The following is a 17847-nucleotide window of genomic DNA, read 5'->3' as shown; positions in this document are numbered from 1 at the left end:
AACATGACATTTTGAAGAAGCCATCTATCTATCATCATAACAGATTTACGTTCAGTTTGTGGCCCACTCCTTGGAAAAAATTCTGAAAGAAGACTGCTAAGTGTGCACTCTGATAAGGTAAAAGCAAGTCAGCGGGACAAGCTGACGGGTATCAAAAGGGAACAGTCCCGTGTGACACCCCCACCCCATTAATCTGATGTCAACTGGGGCTTTCAGACTCTTATATGAATCAAGTCACTGAAAATGCTAGAAAATTATCTCCGCAAGGAGGATAGCTTTGTGATGAGATAAGCCTGCTCAGAAAGAGTCCTACAAGAAACAGGGCTGGGGGGGTTCTGCTCTGCTCCTGGCATCATCAGTCCCTGTAGCACTGTAGTGAAGCAGCCTAAGGAGCTGACTCAGCCAAAAGAGTAATCCTACCGAAAGGTTGCCCTCTCCGCTGGATCAGCTCACCACTCAGCTACACATGCACAAGTTCTTGTGTTGGGGATGGGCTTAGAAATGTACGCTCCAAGCCAGGAGCGGGGCAGCACCAGGCGAGCAGCTTTCCTTTGCTGCAGAATGAATAAGGGGGGGAAAAAAAACAAGCCTCGTGTTGCCAGGCTTTCTACTTGTTTTGGGGGGAATTTGAATCCTTTGAGGAGTCAGGTTTGTGCTTTTCAGCATCTTGATTCACTGAAGCTTGATCTGGTCAGTCAGTCCTGAAATGTATCCTAACGCACAGCAATTCCCCCCACCCCACCCCCCCAAGTCTGAAAAACAATCTTTCCTCCAAAGCCACAGGAAGAGTTTAAATAAACATTTCTTCCTAAAAGCCTTCAACTTTGGTTAACCAGATACTCTCCAGCCAGTTGACTCCTGGCTTGATTTCCCCTCTCCTGCAAGGCCCTTCGGAGTCCACCTTTTTCCCTTTCCTCCCAGCCACCCCTCTTCATCCATCCTCAACATTGCATGTCCAAGAGGTATCGCTTTCCTAGCCTATTAGGAAAGTTACTAATACAGCATTATGAAACAATCCCGCTAAGAAGTGTTAGTGCACCATATTACTTTTCAACCTCCCTTCGAACACCAGTCTGTTCCTCATATTGCAGCTTATATTGGCATTTAGTTCTACAGACTGCTTCCAAGCTTTAGGAAAAAGCATTCAAGCCAATTTATTTTAATTTAGAGTCTAGTTCATTCAGGGTTTGTCCTAAATTCATGCTGACACGCTGTCTCCTCCCTGGGATAAACACATAGCTTCGCAGTCCTGCTGTCCCAAGAACAAGGAAAGCTCTGCTCTATAAAAATTGCCTTGTGTAGCAGGCTCACTGCAGAAAGCTTTGAGTCAGACACCTCTGCTCTCAACTGTGTCACAGTTCTGGTTGCTGCTGCTGTTAGCAAGGTAAAACTACAACTCTGGTATTGCTACAACACTCACAGATTACTACCTCAACTTTATCACAGATCTGCTCACTCACTACCCCCTTTTCTGCAGAGTGGTCCAGATTATTTTTCTTATTAATGCAGTGGTCCTTTTAAAGACATTAAGGACTTAATTCAGAATTTTTCATAAAAATTGACTAGTTGGCACTTCCAAGATGCCTCTTAACCTGCATGGACAGTATCTGGACCACGGCAAAACTAGACAAGCATAATTCAATGGAGCTATTTGCTTGAGTTACATGAGCAGCATCAGGGCCACCTACCCTTTGCCCATGCCATCATAAAGCAGTCAGCTCACCACAATAGCAGAAGCCTCCAGTAGAAAAGCCAGAAGAGAACTGAGAAGGAAGAGAGTAAACCCAGTAGGAAGCAAGGAGGCACAACAGTGCGCCTGCAATGCTAGCAGAGTGGTACTCAGTGTTATTCTGCTAGTGTGTACTCCAAGAGACAGTCACTACTTAGATGATTTATCCAGACCAGTTAAATGATTAAGAGCCCGGGAGGTCAAAAGCAGTAATCTAATTACTAACAGACAAGCCCTTGTCCAGGACAGCCTGGAGAAATTTAAAACACTGCACTACTGAGGTTCTTTAAACTAGTATAATCCCTTCCTTCTTGCTCATTCTGGGGACATGCTAAATGTTTCAGTATGGATTCTGATGAAGAGCCCTACAATTCAATTTAAAGCAAGTCTTAGAAGGTAAGGTTTGCAGGATTCTGTGTTGACATGCAGTTTTAAATTAGTCATTCAGTTCCAAAACTTTTGTGTTTGTTGTTCTGGTGTATGCAAGCTGTTAACACCATAAATTGAAGGGAGGTATCAACATTTTAAAAATCTGTATATCATCACAATACTTATTTCATTCCACAGGTGCAAATGAGATAAAGTTTAGCTGCTCCTGATCCACTAGACAAGTTTACCTAGAGAAGGTTATAGCTATATGTCAGGCTAAAACTTTGGGTTTATTCTCACTTTTCAGCGAGGTAGGAAGTTACCGCCTCACATCACAGAAAGGGATCCCAACTTCCGAGCAGCCAGTCCTCTAGACACAAGTCCTACACCTGCCCAGAGTACACGGGAATTCTGTAGTACCACAAGAAAAGAGCTAGGAAACACCACTACTAGCAGCAACCACTCCCTTCAGAGGATGAGATTTAACAGATTTCGTAAGAAAATTTAAAAGACCCACCCAAATACTCATCTACTGGAAATAAGCAGTGATGAATGGAAAGCTTTTTCCTGTACCATGTATTTGCAAGGAAAGCACATCCAGTTGGGAATGCTTACTTCCTTCTGCTAGTGTTTACTCAAAAAGTCTTGATGGCTAAGTGTCACATAGAAGTGTTGAGTATCCAGCTCAAATTTAAAGCATTTAATGCTGACAGAACTAGATGGTAGTAGTGCAGAGTAGCTTCAACACTACGTCTTGCCCATCCAAAGCCTCTTCATGCAAAGAAAACTACTGGCAATATTACAATGTTTAGTACTAGATACTACACTCAGCACAAGTTAATTATCTACATATCCTCAGCAGGTTAATTCCCTGTGTAAATTCCTTCTGTAGATTGAAGCACTGTGCTACTTCCTGTTCTCACTCAGTATTTGCATTGTAGAATAGCCGAGGTAGGATGCAGCATGTACCTGTGTAGTCTGAACAATCCTTGTATGGAGACAACCAACCCCTTCCCCAGGCAGATTAGAAGTCCCACTCTAATCCAAACAGCTGATTTTACATTTGGTGGCAACGCTGAACACGCATGACCAGACTTATAGGTGGCTTCAGTACAGATGCTGTACAGACAAGACAGACATCTGAAAATAAGCCTCAACTGTAAAAACAAAAATATGCTCAGCACTGCTACATAAGATCAGAACTTGGTTCAAAATGCTTCATGCTCAAGTGTGTTTGGACAGATCTTCATATATGTTATGATTTGCATGACAGGATTACGCTGCAAGAATGCAAAATTCATAACAGCACTCTTTTCACCTACACAGCAACTTCTGTCAGTTCTGGGAGAACAGAAGGGGTGAGAAGACTGACAGAAGAAGCAGAGAGCTTTTTGCCTGACACCTTGCCCTGTAAAGAAAAAGCTGTGGGGGAACAGAAGAGAAAAATTAAGCATTTCAGTTGGGAGTATCTTACCTGAATAGCCTGTCGTCCTTGCTGAGCATCCGCCAGGAGCTGGATGGTAAGAGTCCTGGAGTCCTGAAGAGCATCTTGGAGGTAGATAAAGCTGTGACCCACATGTCGTCCCATGGTACATTCCCGACATATGGGGACAGAGCAAGTATCACAGTAGAAATGCAGTACCTAGAAGAGAAAAACCTGTATCACTGTCTGGTGAAGACTTGAAGGAAAAAAAAAGTGACAGGAAAAAACAGATAATTTAAAAAGGGTGGTTGAAGGCAGTAGCAATGGGCAAAGACTTCACAATAGTTTCTCCACAGAGGAAGAGCAATCCCTCCTAGCAAGCTCCAAATTGTACTTTAACAGTTAGATGGAAGTGTCATTGTTTTCTTTGCAATACAATACTAGGAAGAATGTCCACATCAGCTCCTCTTAAGAACGGAAGCCATCTGCCAACACTTACAGATTGGAGATGTCATCTATGGCAAGTTTCAGATGAAGACTTTTCCTGCGTACACAACACTACATTCTCTGAAGTGGGTCACAATAATCACTGCGATGGAGAATAAATAGAGCATCCCCACCTTTCCCCCTCCCAGTGGAAACATTATGCATGCCGAGAACCATCCCGTTTTCTCAAAGCACATAAACCAGTTATGATTATTTAGGGCAACGACAGTATTAGGCAGAACTCCATCCTACCACTCCCAACTGCAAAGCAACAAAACCTTTGCTTTGCCACAGTATTTCTACACTGGTGATACTTGGAGATGCTTGAGTTGGAGGAGAACAAGACAAGACAGTAGTGTGCCTAGAGCATTTTTGTGTTATGGGGAACTCAGGGTAATAACTAAATCCCACTCTACTCACAAAGCACTTGAAAAGTATTTTCACTTCACAATGAAAGCCTTACACAAGGCATCAGCCCAGCCTAATAGTTGGGTCCATTCACTAGCCATGACAATTTCCATTCCATCCAGTAGAGGGAAGTAGCACACAAAAATAGCATCTTCCATGGAACTGCTTTCTTAGAAGAAAACACATCAGCTGGTTTGTTTCCAAAGATGCAAGTAAGGGAACACAAAACTTCAACACAAGAAAGTCTCTAAGAAAGTGCATGTAGCTAAGAGCAAGACTTTAAATAGAGTAATGTTAGAAAAATCTAGGCTACCACAGAAGAGTCAGAAAACCACTGTGGAGCCTTATTTGCAGCTTACAGTACAAATAATTTTTCCATCACCAGCTATTTAAGGTCTACCTCAGAAAAGGCAGCAAGAGTAGAACAAAGCCCGGGCAAGTATTCGATATGCCTGTCTCCTCACAGCTGTCATCCAGCCCCTCTGACTGCAGCTAGCAGCCTGCCATACAGCGCATGACATCCCCATTTCCCTTCTCCCACAAAAGAAAGGGGGAAGGGGGACAGGTGATTCCCTCAGATTTCCTGTGTTGCATGAACTGCCATTTTAAGCTCCTGTAAGTGCAACAGCTGAAGTGGTACATGGATTAATTTCTCAAAGGGGTATGTGTGCATTTGTGCACGTGTCAGATTTTACTAAAACCCTTTTCTTGAAGGTTCAGTTTTGCTGTAGGGAAATTGGAGCAGACTTCGTTTTGCTTCTGTTCAAATACTAAACCCTTAAGCACCGTCTCAGATCCTCAGCCTTTTTTTAAGGATGTAAAAGCCGCCTCGGTTCTGGAATGCATTTTTCTATATACATCTTCCCCAACTACAGAGTTCCTTGTCTTTACACTGCGGTTGTCTAAATCTGTATACAATGTTCACTTGCTCATGCCGTTCTGTAATTTTGCTGTTGAAATTACAGGGAATGTTTATTACATGTTGCTGAATGACTCCACTTAAGCAACTGAGAAGTTGAGAGAGAATGAAAACCAAGACAGGGTATCAAGTTAAGTCATATGAATCCGATATACTTTAAAAACATACAAGAGGGATTTGGGGCCTCAATCAAGCAGAGCAGCTGAAAGGAAAATGGTGACCATATGAACAGAAGTCCAAAAGCAAGTTAAATCTGTTGCGAGCCCTCCAAAGTAGGCAACACCAGAAGCAAAAGCTAGGGTAAACACCACAGACCTGTCCTGCCAGCCAGGCATTCCTGGAAGGTGACGGTGTCCACTGCAAAGAATCATCCCGCTGTTCAAGCCGAAGAGAAACTCAATTTAACATTCACAGTTGCCTCTTGCCACCCACCATCATGTGGTGGAAAACATCCCTCTTCAATTTAGAATGAGGAGTGACAAGAGCCGTAATTTCATTTCAGAAGTGTGCAGATTATGTAGGATGTGGGTTAAAGTATTTTGGGTAAACACTACAAAGTCATTGACAAAGCCTCCTGTTTGTTCCTTTGTAAATAGAAAATTTGTAAATAGAAAATGGTGAAGTTACTTAGATTTAAATCGGGGAGCAAAGGAATTACCAAGCTTAGGTAAAAAGAAGGGGAAGAAGCAGACTGATGGACTGATCTCCATCAGTATACTGTTATTTAAAACAGTTCTTAAATACACACATGAGCAAGAACAATTGCCTAATATCCCTAGTGCACTCAGTGGGGAATGAAGGTGGTCACCAAAAGACTGGAAGAGCCCCTAAACTCCTAGATGAGCTAAGATCTGCCCAGAAATTCCCCTTTGGGCACACCAACCCCAAATGAGAAAACAAGAACAGGAGCACCCAATAGGATGTACATTGGCTCTACCAAGCAGTAGGACTCTCAGCAATCCAGAGTTAAATTGGGAAGTACTCAGCTGTGCAGGGCAAAGGGGGATCTGTGCCAGTCAGACCAACAGAGCTTGGAGCACAGCATCCAGTTTGTCTGTGCTCACATCCACAGCCACTCATTTATTGCTACACTCGAGTCTTTCTGCATCCCAGTCCCTAAGTCAGGGAACAGAGGTTGGGTACTGATAGGTAGAGCTTCTATACGTGCTTCTAAGGAGAAGGGGGGAGAAAAGCAAACACACACACAAGCAACTTATCTAAAAACCAGTATACTGATTTTGTATTTTCCTGATACAGGTTTTAGGATGATACAGGACTCTGCTTTCTTTTCAGCCTCAATGCAGCTGCAGTGTACCTAGGCTGAAAGAAGCTGGTGGAGCCTCCCCGTCTCAGCAGCAAGGCCACCCTGAATTTCTCTTGCACTGTTAATACGGCAACATACAGCTCCTTCTGTGCCCAGATCACTGCCCTTAAAACAACAAGAAGAGTCTTGAACTGTGGATGGGTGGGGGTAGTGGAAGGGAAGAGCACTACCAAGTCCTCCAAAACAGGATCTGCTTATGACACACAGCCGGGAAAACAGCACTTAAAGAGCAAAGACAAAAAAATCCCCCCCTCCACCTGAAGAAGCAGAGACAATACTAAGCAAGCTAACTAAAGAGATCTAAGCTAATCAACCATCGCCCTGTTAATTTCATCATTTTCCTGAATGTACAAAGACATTTTGCAAGTAAAGCCTTCAACCGTATTTTCTTCTCTAACACAGATAGGAAGGAAATAAGCAAGGAGAAAGCAGAAACAGATTGCTTTCAAAGAATTTCTGAATTGTGCTAGTTTGTTTTTTTTTTTTCCTCTCCTATATAATTACATAAAACCACGATTGTTTTTTAGGGAGAAACTTACCTTATCAACACTCACTTCAGTAAAGCTTTCCAGTAAGAAAAAGATGCATGAGCAAGTTCAGTATATTTTAAGAGAGCTGTTTTGTTACATTAAATCGTATTTTAGAGTTCCATCAAAATTAAATGAAGAGATAAAAGTCAGCAGCAAAAGCAGAATAGTTTCAGAGATAGTTACAAGTGATTTATTTTAAAATAAATCAGCTATGGGTTGATTATTTCCCAAACAGGAAATATTTCCTGAATTGGTGGCACACAATTTTAGACACAAAACAATAAAGGGAGCCTACTTCAATTTAAACAGAATCAGTGAACCATATTACAGGGCTATTCATCTTTTACAGCCACAGCAGCCCAAGAAATACAACAGCAAGGCCATAAATGTGATTGCTTCAGGAAAGGCTGTACAGTGCACCGTAAAAACATTTTACAACAGCAGGAATTCCTGGGTGTCGCTCTCCCCATTTTTTGGTCCATCTGCTTTCAAAGGGGGCAGGGGGATGGGCGGAGATGTTGTTAAACGTCCCCTGGGACTGCACAGCAATCAATCATCATCTGATGAATGGCCACTAAAGTTAAACCCTGACCCCACTCCACAATTCCCACACCAGCGCTCCTCTCCTCGCTGCTGACCAGCTTCCAGCGCGCTCCCCCCGCCCCCACCTCCCAGCCCTCGCCAAAATTTCCCAAATACCAAGGGCAGACAAAAGCAGTGGAATGTAGTAGGCACCGGGACAGAAGAAAATGCAGCAAAAACAGCAGTTGAGGAGGCTTATCCTTAACCTGCATTTAAATAAGCGGCCTCTCAGCCATCCTGCTGATGCCGTTCATCCCCCAGCTTGCCAACACTTGATTTCCCTCATTTTAGAGCCCACAAGAGCCATGTATGCACACAACTGGCGGTAAAACATGTGGAACATAGCTGCACTGCACAAAACACGCCGTCATCACGACATTTCAGAGCCCTGACAAGATTTTTCTTCAAGCCTCCAGTGTTAGGAATTGGCACAAGGCAGCAACACAGGAGGCTATGTTTTAAAACACAAATGAAGTCTGATGCTCTGAAAGCTAGCCTGTAATCTTAAACAAAAAACCCCACAGACAAAACAGTAGTCTCTTGGTTTTACCTTTTGGAAAAAAGTAGCCAGTCTGAAATTTTCCATTAGTAAAGGTGTTTTATTATTTAATTCCCTTGACAATAACTTGAACACCAGTGGCTTTGTTAGGTACTATGCGAGGCTTTGATCATTATGAATTTAGTATAAACTCATTTTCCAGGGAATTTCAGTCCTTTTCTTCCACTATTTTTTTTTTTTCAGAAGATCTAGAAAAAAATGCTTCCCCACATCATTCATGCAGCTATATATATGTTTAAAATACACACAGGCTTTAACAGCATAAATACATCACTCAGGAGAACTGGATCGGAGCCTGATGTAGACAATTCTTGCAGAGTTTAAGTGGAAAGAGGTAATATTGTTCACACTGCACAAACCTGGTTCTTAGCTCCTATTTTAAATGCAACTTTGGAGAATGGACTTGCAACGATTATTTTGTTTCACACCAGGATCGGAGTAGCGTTTTAGGTACCTTAACTTCTCCACTAATAACCCTTGAAACATGAATACTAAATAGAAATACTGAAGATAAGCATCAAATAGTTTACGAATTAACAGGTAGCTTTTCAGGCCCAGTACGTGAAGGGAAAGACCAACCCCTGCTTAGCCAGCAGTCCTCCTGGTGTGGAGCCACAGCTCAGGGCTGTTGTTTCACCCTAAGATTAAACCACCCTGGTAGCTGGCAGCCGCTGGAAGAGGAAGCCCTGTACCTCCTGCATTCTCCTTTACCTCCACACCACCCTTCACCACTCATGCCTTCCATCCCAGTTAAGAGATGTGGGGATCTTTACAAGCAGTAGAAAACTCATTTTAGGAACTGGTTTATTCAATCTGACCTTGTGAACTTGAGATGAGCACTGGCTAACCAGATTGGAGTCTGACAAACTAAAAGAGTTTTAAACCAAACATATCATGCCCCTACATTTTGTGATTTTTTTTTTTTTAAAAAAACCTTTTCCAGTCTTGCTATTGTGTCATAAAGCCAGTAAAAGCAGCTGCATATTTTAGAGAGCTGATGTGGCAATGTTGGTAGTCAGATCACTTACATTAAAAGGTTTTTTGGAAGATGCATAGTTCCACTAACCAAAGTCAGAAAAATCCAGTGGGTATTAGTCAGCTGGGAGGAAGCAAAGAGCATTTAAGTCATCTTTGTAGCAGAAAGCAGCATTTACAAATTCAAAGTGATTTGGGTTAGAAAGGACAACCAAGTTCCACCTTGAAGGGCACATCCTCAGTGGCACAACAGTCTGCACTAGGAGGCAGGAAGTCATGCCCTTGGCAAAGCCAATTTAAGGCTCCTCTGGCTCCAGCATGATACAAAATTGAATCCTGTGTTTTGGACTGAAATCTTACAGCTAGAATTTAGTCACCCACCTGAAGCCCCGGAACCTCAGCAGCACCTCTGCCAGCTGCAGGACACTGGTCATCCACTCCAAACATGGACAGCACTGCATCACTTGCCTGGTGTCTGTCTGGCATTTGGAGATTATCATCTCATCAGCTAGCTTCCTCGAAGCTCTTGGGTGCAGGTTAACTGGGACATCTGATCCAACATACTGCCTCTGAGATTCTGGTCATCAATAGACTGGAAAGAGCATTTCACAGCCACCTTGAACTCATTGCTCCAATTCTTCCTAAATAGGCTTAATGTTGTTCTAATATTAATACTGAGAGGCACGGGTACAATTATCACAGTGGGTTATCAGTGTGTAACAGTAAATCTGCATTCCAGAATTTTCTTCTGAAGAAATTGTTTGTGGTAAGAAAACTCCATTTCTTTTGTCTTAAAAAAAAGTCACAGCATCTGCTTTGGCAGCTAAGCAGGTAAAGTAGCCAGTCCGCTGGCAAATGCAATAGTATCAATAGCTAGTAGATTATGCAGCCAGTGATAAGTCAGCTCTTTTAGAGCTTTCAATAGGGGAGACCAGCCTGTGCTTCAGCATGCAACTCATTAGCTGTTTAAATGCAGCTTCTATGCCAAATCTACATGACACGAGTAGCAGCAGGGTGGTCTTGGCACAGGGGACAGTGGGCGGATCTAAATATTCAACAGTTCAAGAAAGCACATTAATAGCCTGCTGTGGATGCAGATATTAGAGCGGGTCAGGACCTAGTTCCACTTCAAGGCCGTTTTGTCCAAGCCACTGTCATGAGTCCCTACAGGTCACTCGCTCAGCATCCCTGCCTCTTCAGCTCTCTAGGAGAGCCTTCTTCTCTGCCAAAGCTTGCCCACAATTTCAATGCTTTAAGTTGCAATGGATTGACAATTGTTTTGCTATCACACGAAGCTTTTTTTTTTTTTTTAAGTGAAAACCAATAAATCTCTACATCCCTATGAACTTCTTCAGCACATTTTCCTCTTTTCACACACAGCCCAACATCAGAGCCTTTCAAAGTCTCTTCCATGCCCAGGATGAGCTACAAATAGGAGTTAAGGTATGCTGGAGCTCCCAGTCTCTCACCTGTGGGTACCATCAGTAGAGTCCTCACCCCTTCACATCTGTGTTCCTCAGCTCTGTCCTGCTCCTTGCCTTACAGAGACCACCACCTCCATTCAGGTCCTTGGCTGGCCATTACAGAGGGTTGACAGCAAGGATGCTATTATTTATATGCCTTGCAAACAAATAGGTAGAAGCTTTGTCTCTTAACATACTGGAGAAACACCTAACCCCTTTTAATTTGATGAGGGAAATGAGAAATCAAACTCCAAAATTCCCAGCTTTCCTTCAAAGGCCAGCTCTTCCTCATGCAAGAGGAGTCAATTGGGGAACATCTTAAGCTGATGGACTGTGCACAGTTTGCCAGAGCAGTTTCCCAGTCCCAGCACAAACAGGTCTTTTGCAGGATTTTCTCACAGAGCCTGTAGTCAAACCACTGCTACCTAGGAAAATTCTTTGGTGAGCTAAGTCTTATTTACACAACAGATTCCCATTAATATTTTTAGTGGGCTGCACTGGGGGGGTGGGGCACACAAGGCAGAGAACCTACCAGGCTAGACATCTTAATTTCATAATGCTCAATTGTTAGGGAGCTGAGGGAAAAGAACATTTACCCAGAGAAACTGTGGCTTTGCAGGTTTTTACTTTTTAAAATACTGACACAGATCCACACCAGTTTTGTGGTGGTTTTGTTTTTAAACAAGCAGTACTAGGAGTCTTGATTCAGAAAAGTATTTAGAATATTTTGCTTTCTCTTTCACAGTGTAACACTTCAACTACAGCATCTAATACTCGTAAGAGAATACTGCAGTGCATATTTGATAAACTGTTTAAACACCACATGAATTTAACCTTTAACTCAAACTACAGCAGCTAGAGAATACTAGAAAACTACCCAACTATGAATTCCCATCTTCAGCTGAATTCTTAGCCTACTTCGCAGCTTTACAGTCTAGTAGTTCCCCTCTTTGCTTGTGTAGCAATGATGAGCAAGGGAACCCAGAGTCAAAACTAGAACAGAACAGAGATCAGAAATAACAAGTTTCAGAGATGTTTCCATATGGAAGTGACATTGATATAAAAATCTAAGTATCAACAGCTTTAATTTCTATCCTGACATTTCTCTCTCCCAATCAGAGGGAGATTTGTCTGTTCCAATTTCTTAAAAAGTATTTTTAATAATGTTATATCATCTCTAGAGAATTTGAAAAGCATCTCTGTGCCTTTTTAAAAGGAGGATTTGTGCTAGGATGGATGGGAAAACGCATCGACTTTTAGGCTAGCTAACCTCAAAGCCGTTTTAACAAAGAACTGCAGATATAAATTTAGCAAAATGAAGCAATTCTGCTATCTACCACCGCCACTACTAAACTCTGCTAAGAGTAACAGCCTTGTAGGCAGTATCAGCCCACATACTTGTGGATGATGCCGTCCCTTCCCCCTTTTCCACTATCAGCTCTTCAACAGATTTACCTAGCATTATGCAAGCAAATATCACTACAGAGATAGCAATTACTGAAGGGATTGGGCTGCTTGCAATGACGCCTTGTGGTAAGACTCAAACACTTTTGCATATACAAGAAAGAAATACCTCCACCACTTTACATTCACAAACAGCACTCTGTTGCTACCCTATGACAGTTTAAGCTGTGCTGAGCAAAAAAACAAAGAACAGCGCTACCGATTTATGCTTTAGGGCATAAGCTGATCACCTGGATATTAGGAAGGAATTCCTCCTGCCTCTCACATTCTCAGGGAGAAACTGCCTGGTTGGCCAAGTGTGCACATGTTTGAGGTGGACAGGGGAAGGGAAAGTCTCACCCTTCTTTTCTTCCCCCCAGCATTCGGCATTGTCTGCTACTGCAGGTTGGACACCTGACGGGGAACAGCAATTTGGCTGTTCCTCCTGCTTCTGCCTTCCAGCTCGGCTGTCTTTAGAGGAAAGCTGTAACAAGAATGGCCGTGGTACTGAACTCACACACAGCAGGAGCTGTTAATTTTTTTTTCTTTAATTGTGAAACAATCCATGCCTATTAAACAAGTCCAGTTACCTCCAAGTGCCATATGCACATCAAACTCAGGTCGAAGCAAATATGACCGACTGTAGCCTTTTATTAGGAAATACAGGCAAGACTTGTCTGGGAAAACTGACATATAAACCCATTCCAAGTGTTTTATACTGCAATGTTTTTAGTTACTGCTTATGTGGAACAGGTTTTGTGGGAAGCACAAAGGCAGCACTGAATTGGCCCGCTCTTCTGTTCTTTGCCTTCTCTGCTCCTCTTGCCTCACACTGTCCCAATCACTATTTTTATAGCTGTATACCCACATACAAAAACTCCTTATTGGGTGAGGTCTTTGAAAAAAAACTAACTGTTCGTCGCTGAAACCTAAAAAATGCTAACATGAACATTTGGAAGAAATCTTCTTTAAAAGCATTCAGACTCTCCCTCTCTACCATCATCCTCCCAAACGCTCACACTAAAAATATGCAAGTGTAAAAACTTTACTAGCTTACGTACACATGTTTCAGAGCAGGAAGAAAGATTACAACATGTTGAGGTTTTGGTTGGGATTCCTCATAAATGAGGAAACTTAATTAAGCAAAAACAAATTTGGACTGCATTGAAAGAGTGGTGAGTTGCAGAGCCAGGCAGTAGCTTCTCACAGCATATTATATAGGCACCGTATCGGGGTTCCTCGGCTAATACCATCTAATTGTACCATCCATGTCAAAATAATCATTATCTGCTCTCACCATATGACTTGGCATGTATGTCTGCGTATATTATTCCCAGAAATGATGTTGAACGTGAGGATCAAAGCTTTGCTGCTAGTAGTAGAAAGCCAAGACCAAATTTATCAGATTAGCATGCTTGTTACAATTCCCCTTAATTTTAGAGAGGATTATACAATCACGTTTTATGAAAGACTCCTCCTGAAAGCGTTATCCTTTGGGTGCTAGTGCACTATTACTTCTAAATGAACTCTAGTATTTAGTGTTTGTTTTGGAAGACCTAGCTGTCTTAACAGCCACAGGGCATTTCAATAATCATATAACAAACATTACTGCAGGTTACTCTTTAATCCCTTGTGAGTGAATGAGTAAATTCTTGTCCATCTATCATATAATGACACAGCTCTGCAGTTGCTGCCAAGAAGGTACTGTAAATCATAAAAGAAAAACAGATCTAAGAATAAGTAGATCTGTTCCTAGAAGGCAGATGTGTTTACTCAGAATAATTTTATCTCCATTACAGAACCGTAAGAACCGAAACCTTTGTTTACAAGCTGTTAACACAGAATTCAACATATTTCTTTCTGAAGGCTTCAGACAAGTCTTGATAGAGAATTCAAGTATGTCTTTATGTTCCTCTGGCTCCTTGTCTCTCCAGTGACAGAGCAGAAGCAAGACCTCAGAAGTTCCAGAGCTCTGAATTATTCACTTACCTGCCCTCCTCTTCTTTCCAAATTGGTGAAATACAGGAACAAACAAGTTCAAATCCTATGGCTTCCCTTCCCCCCTCCAAGTTTTTTTTTTTTAAACTAACAAGATAACTATGACAGGACAGAAAGCAAGTACTGCAATTTTATTTTTATTTGCCCTCATGTAGAGAATTAAGAAAGCTTTCCTTTTGAATTTGGGAGATGAGGGAAGAGAAGCATCCCAGGATGAATATAATTAAACAATGGAAGGAAAGCAGAATAACTCCTTCAAACCACAGTGAAGATTTGAAGTGCTTACAAACAGTAAACAAATTGTATTTTGTCATTGTGTCACAGATACGGTTACTGCATAGTATGTCCAGTCTAGAGAGACCAAAGACAAGCCTCTGTCCCACTCAAGGTTTAAGTTATGATTCACGCACTATTTTTAACCCATTCCATGAGGCTCCCATGGGTCAAGTATGTAGTGTAGTATACAGTGTATATGTTCACACTGCTGCCAAGTAAATTGTTATGGAGCATTATAGTTTTGCCCTAAACAAGCTAAAATAGGTTTAGGGCCAACCCCAGCATGCTTCAGCAATATACATCAGACTAAGAATTGGAAAACATTCTGGTTTTCTAAATGCTTAAATACTTTAAAACATTAAGCAAAAGCACCAACCTTCTCAACAGCAACATCAGCTGTTCCACGCAACACTTCCTAGCTTTAGATTGCTTCTGTATTGTGTAGCAAGTTAACCTTATCTAAACTTCAACTGTAGCCTTGTTTGAGCTTTAAATCAGGATGAATGTAAATATAGAAGGTTTGTTCAATAGGCGACAGTAAAAACAAAAGAAAAGCTATCCAGGCAAAACTAGGGAGGAGAACCAGACGTGGCTCAAAGGAAGAGGGGAGAAGGGATAACTGACATGGTTAACTCCTTGCTCAAGCCTGGGAAGAGAACAGAGGCAGTAGTCTTAAGTACAAAAAAAAATTATGCTGTGATTCAAGTGGCACTGTCTTGTTAAATAACGTACTCTTAAGGAAGAGCCCCTTCCTATGAAGCAAAGATGTGGAAGTGCAGCATCCACATTATGTCAAATCTGCTATTGCTGACAAGCACCAGGAGTTTGACTGCATTTGGGGTACACAGTTTCACCAAAAGACAGGGTTTACACAAAGGAGGGTTTTGTCCTGAGGGGGGAACCAGGTAGGCAATGCAAAATATTTTCTTAAAAACTGGGCACAATCAGCAGGAAGTCTTCACAAATGCTCATGTCCACACATCGTGCATTACAGCCAGGCATTGCTGGCATTCAGTTACAAAGGTTTTGACAAATGCATCAAATTGTAAAACACGAGTTAAGCAGCAGCCAGGTTTCTTTTCAGTGCATTGCCAAGCTAGCCCTTCACATCCCCTACCCGCTAAAAAACTTTCAGGGGATAGATCAGTTTTTGTACAGAGATTTTCTGCAATCCTAGCAGAAGAACAAAATGTGTTTAACCACATTCCCAAGCACAGGTAAATGAATTTACTAAATGAAGTCTGCTTGGTTAAAAGACTCTCAAGGAAGCTACCTGCCTTCCTCTGCGTCAGCCTATTCATCTGTTTAATCAAGTCTAGCACAGGAACTCCCAAAGACAACATGCTGATGAAAGAAAGGAGGAAGGGAGAGCTCCAGGGTTTTCTGACAAGGTCCTCACGCAGCTCTTTCACAGCAACTGTGTGCATTAAGCACTCCGCTGTGATTCCTCAAGTCAGCTCCGAGGTTAATTTAAGACAAAAGGCTTATTGGGACAGTGTAATGGGGGTGTGTGATCAAAAGTGCAGGGGAGAATTTAAACTCTGCAAATTAACAGATGCCCACAATAGGGATTGCAGGAAACGCTGCGGCTCTACCTTTGTCCCCTACCAAGAGGTTAACTCGCTGCACCCCGCATACCACCTCCACTGTAATCAAAGTAATGGAGCAACTTTAAGAGCCACACACACAGGCAAGTACCTCTGGTAGCTTAGTACCAAGACAGACCTACTGCATCAGGAACATCGCTTCCTGTAACTCCCCTTTCAAGTAATAACCAGACCACTGATTCACTTAGGATTTAATGAGATTACAGCTTGAGGTGATTTGACTGGAGACCATAAAAGTTTTAGGAGCCCATCTGCTCTGCAAAACTAACCTCTCACACACAAGGCCGGGTACGAACCGACCTCTGAAAGCTGAGCTGTAATTCAGGCAAGAAGCAAGTCCTGGTACCTGGTGGGCAGCCGGGCCAGGCAAAATGGATTGCTGAGTGCTTGGAGAGATTCCACTCAAGTACTGATGCATATGGAAATTCCTCTTTTCATTGAAAGAATGGTCACTTCAGGGTACTTTCCCCAACATTATCACACCATTAATAGCAAATTCAAGCTGTGCCCGGTGCGGGGGTTGTAAAGAAACAGCGCAATTTTCACCTCGCCCTATACACCAGAAATCCACAACGAGTACTCAAAGTGTACTGATGCTTGATCAAACATTGCTGTGCTTTGAAAAAAAAAAAAAAAGAGAAAAAAAGGAAATTCCTAATCAGTAAAAGCAAAGGCATCACTGCCTTCCATCTCACTTCACACTTTCCCTCCATCAAAAAGCAGCACACACGTTTTCATGAGCCAACTGCTCACATTTCTCACGCTTCCCACAATCAGATCAAACATTGATTTTTCTTCCAATAAATATCATGGGGAAAAAAAAAAGAGATTGGGAACAGAATGGGAAAGAGCTACTGTTTTTATTAAGTTACCTTTTACAGACCTGTAAAAAGTGGCATTTTAGAGACTGCAGTTAAAATGCTTTAGGTCTAGATGCAAATTCTGGACAAATATTCACATTTTGTTATGATAAACCCAGCTACAGCCAGCAATGTCAAGCCTCACTGGGCAGCTGTATTTTGTAGTTTAAAAGAACTTAGGTGCTGTTATTTTTCCTTCCCCTTTTAGGCAGAGATGTTTTGTTGTTTTGTTCTCACTTCAGTAACAGGCCTCAATATGCAAGTTACATCTGGAAACAGACAAAAGCCAACTGCCCAGCAGTATTGGAAAATTAAAACATTGGGTCAGGCTCAAACGGACTAGGAAGCCAAAGGTCAAAGCAGCATTAAATCATTAGTTTCCCAGCTGCCACCAAGGCATGGAGTTGACCTTTGATTTTGTAAGAAGTGGTCCAAGCAATTTTCTGGTGGCAATATGGGCAATCTGGCACAGTGGAATATTATCCTTGAGAGGGGTGGGGGTGGAAAGGAGTTTAGGTCTTGCAGGCAAAGATTAAACAAACCCTTCAATCTCTCCAGACAAAATTTGCTCTGCTAGCTGTAAGCGCAATTAGAAAATTATCAAGCTTTAAGGCAAAGACACTCAAGCATTTGAATCATGCCAGTAACTTCTATTCATCTAGTAGGGAGAGCAAGGAGAAATTAAAACCACAATTAATACGTTTTTGAGAATATCCGAAAATTGCATTTTTCCTGGAATGATTTAAGTTTAGAAGTCACAGTTTAAAGTCTTGGCTATGTATTTTTAAGCAATACATTTGCGACTGATCATGGTTCTTCAGACTAAAGAACTAGAACACTCCGTTTAACACAGCTGAGGTAGCAAAGATAGAAACAAAGGCTATCATCTCTCTCTA

The 17847-nt window shown here is 42.0% G+C and overlaps 1 protein-coding gene across 3 annotated transcripts in view; it reads right to left on the bottom strand.

Annotated features, from left to right (window-relative positions):
* TRIM71 (tripartite motif containing 71) overlaps positions 1-17847 on the bottom strand; it is a 61221-nt gene that overhangs the window by 16594 nt on the left and 26780 nt on the right. For all 3 annotated transcript variants that reach the window (XM_038174816.2, XM_038174817.2, XM_027451106.3), the window contains exon 3: positions 3573-3740. In XM_038174816.2, coding sequence (XP_038030744.2) covers positions 3573-3740 — 168 coding nt within the window. The remainder of the gene's footprint in view (positions 1-3572; positions 3741-17847) is intronic.

The sequence above is a fragment of the Anas platyrhynchos genome, chromosome 2 (genome assembly GCF_047663525.1).
Source record: "Anas platyrhynchos isolate ZD024472 breed Pekin duck chromosome 2, IASCAAS_PekinDuck_T2T, whole genome shotgun sequence".
Lineage (NCBI taxonomy): Eukaryota > Metazoa > Chordata > Aves > Anseriformes > Anatidae > Anas > Anas platyrhynchos.
This window is presented reverse-complemented; position numbering and strand designations above follow the sequence as displayed.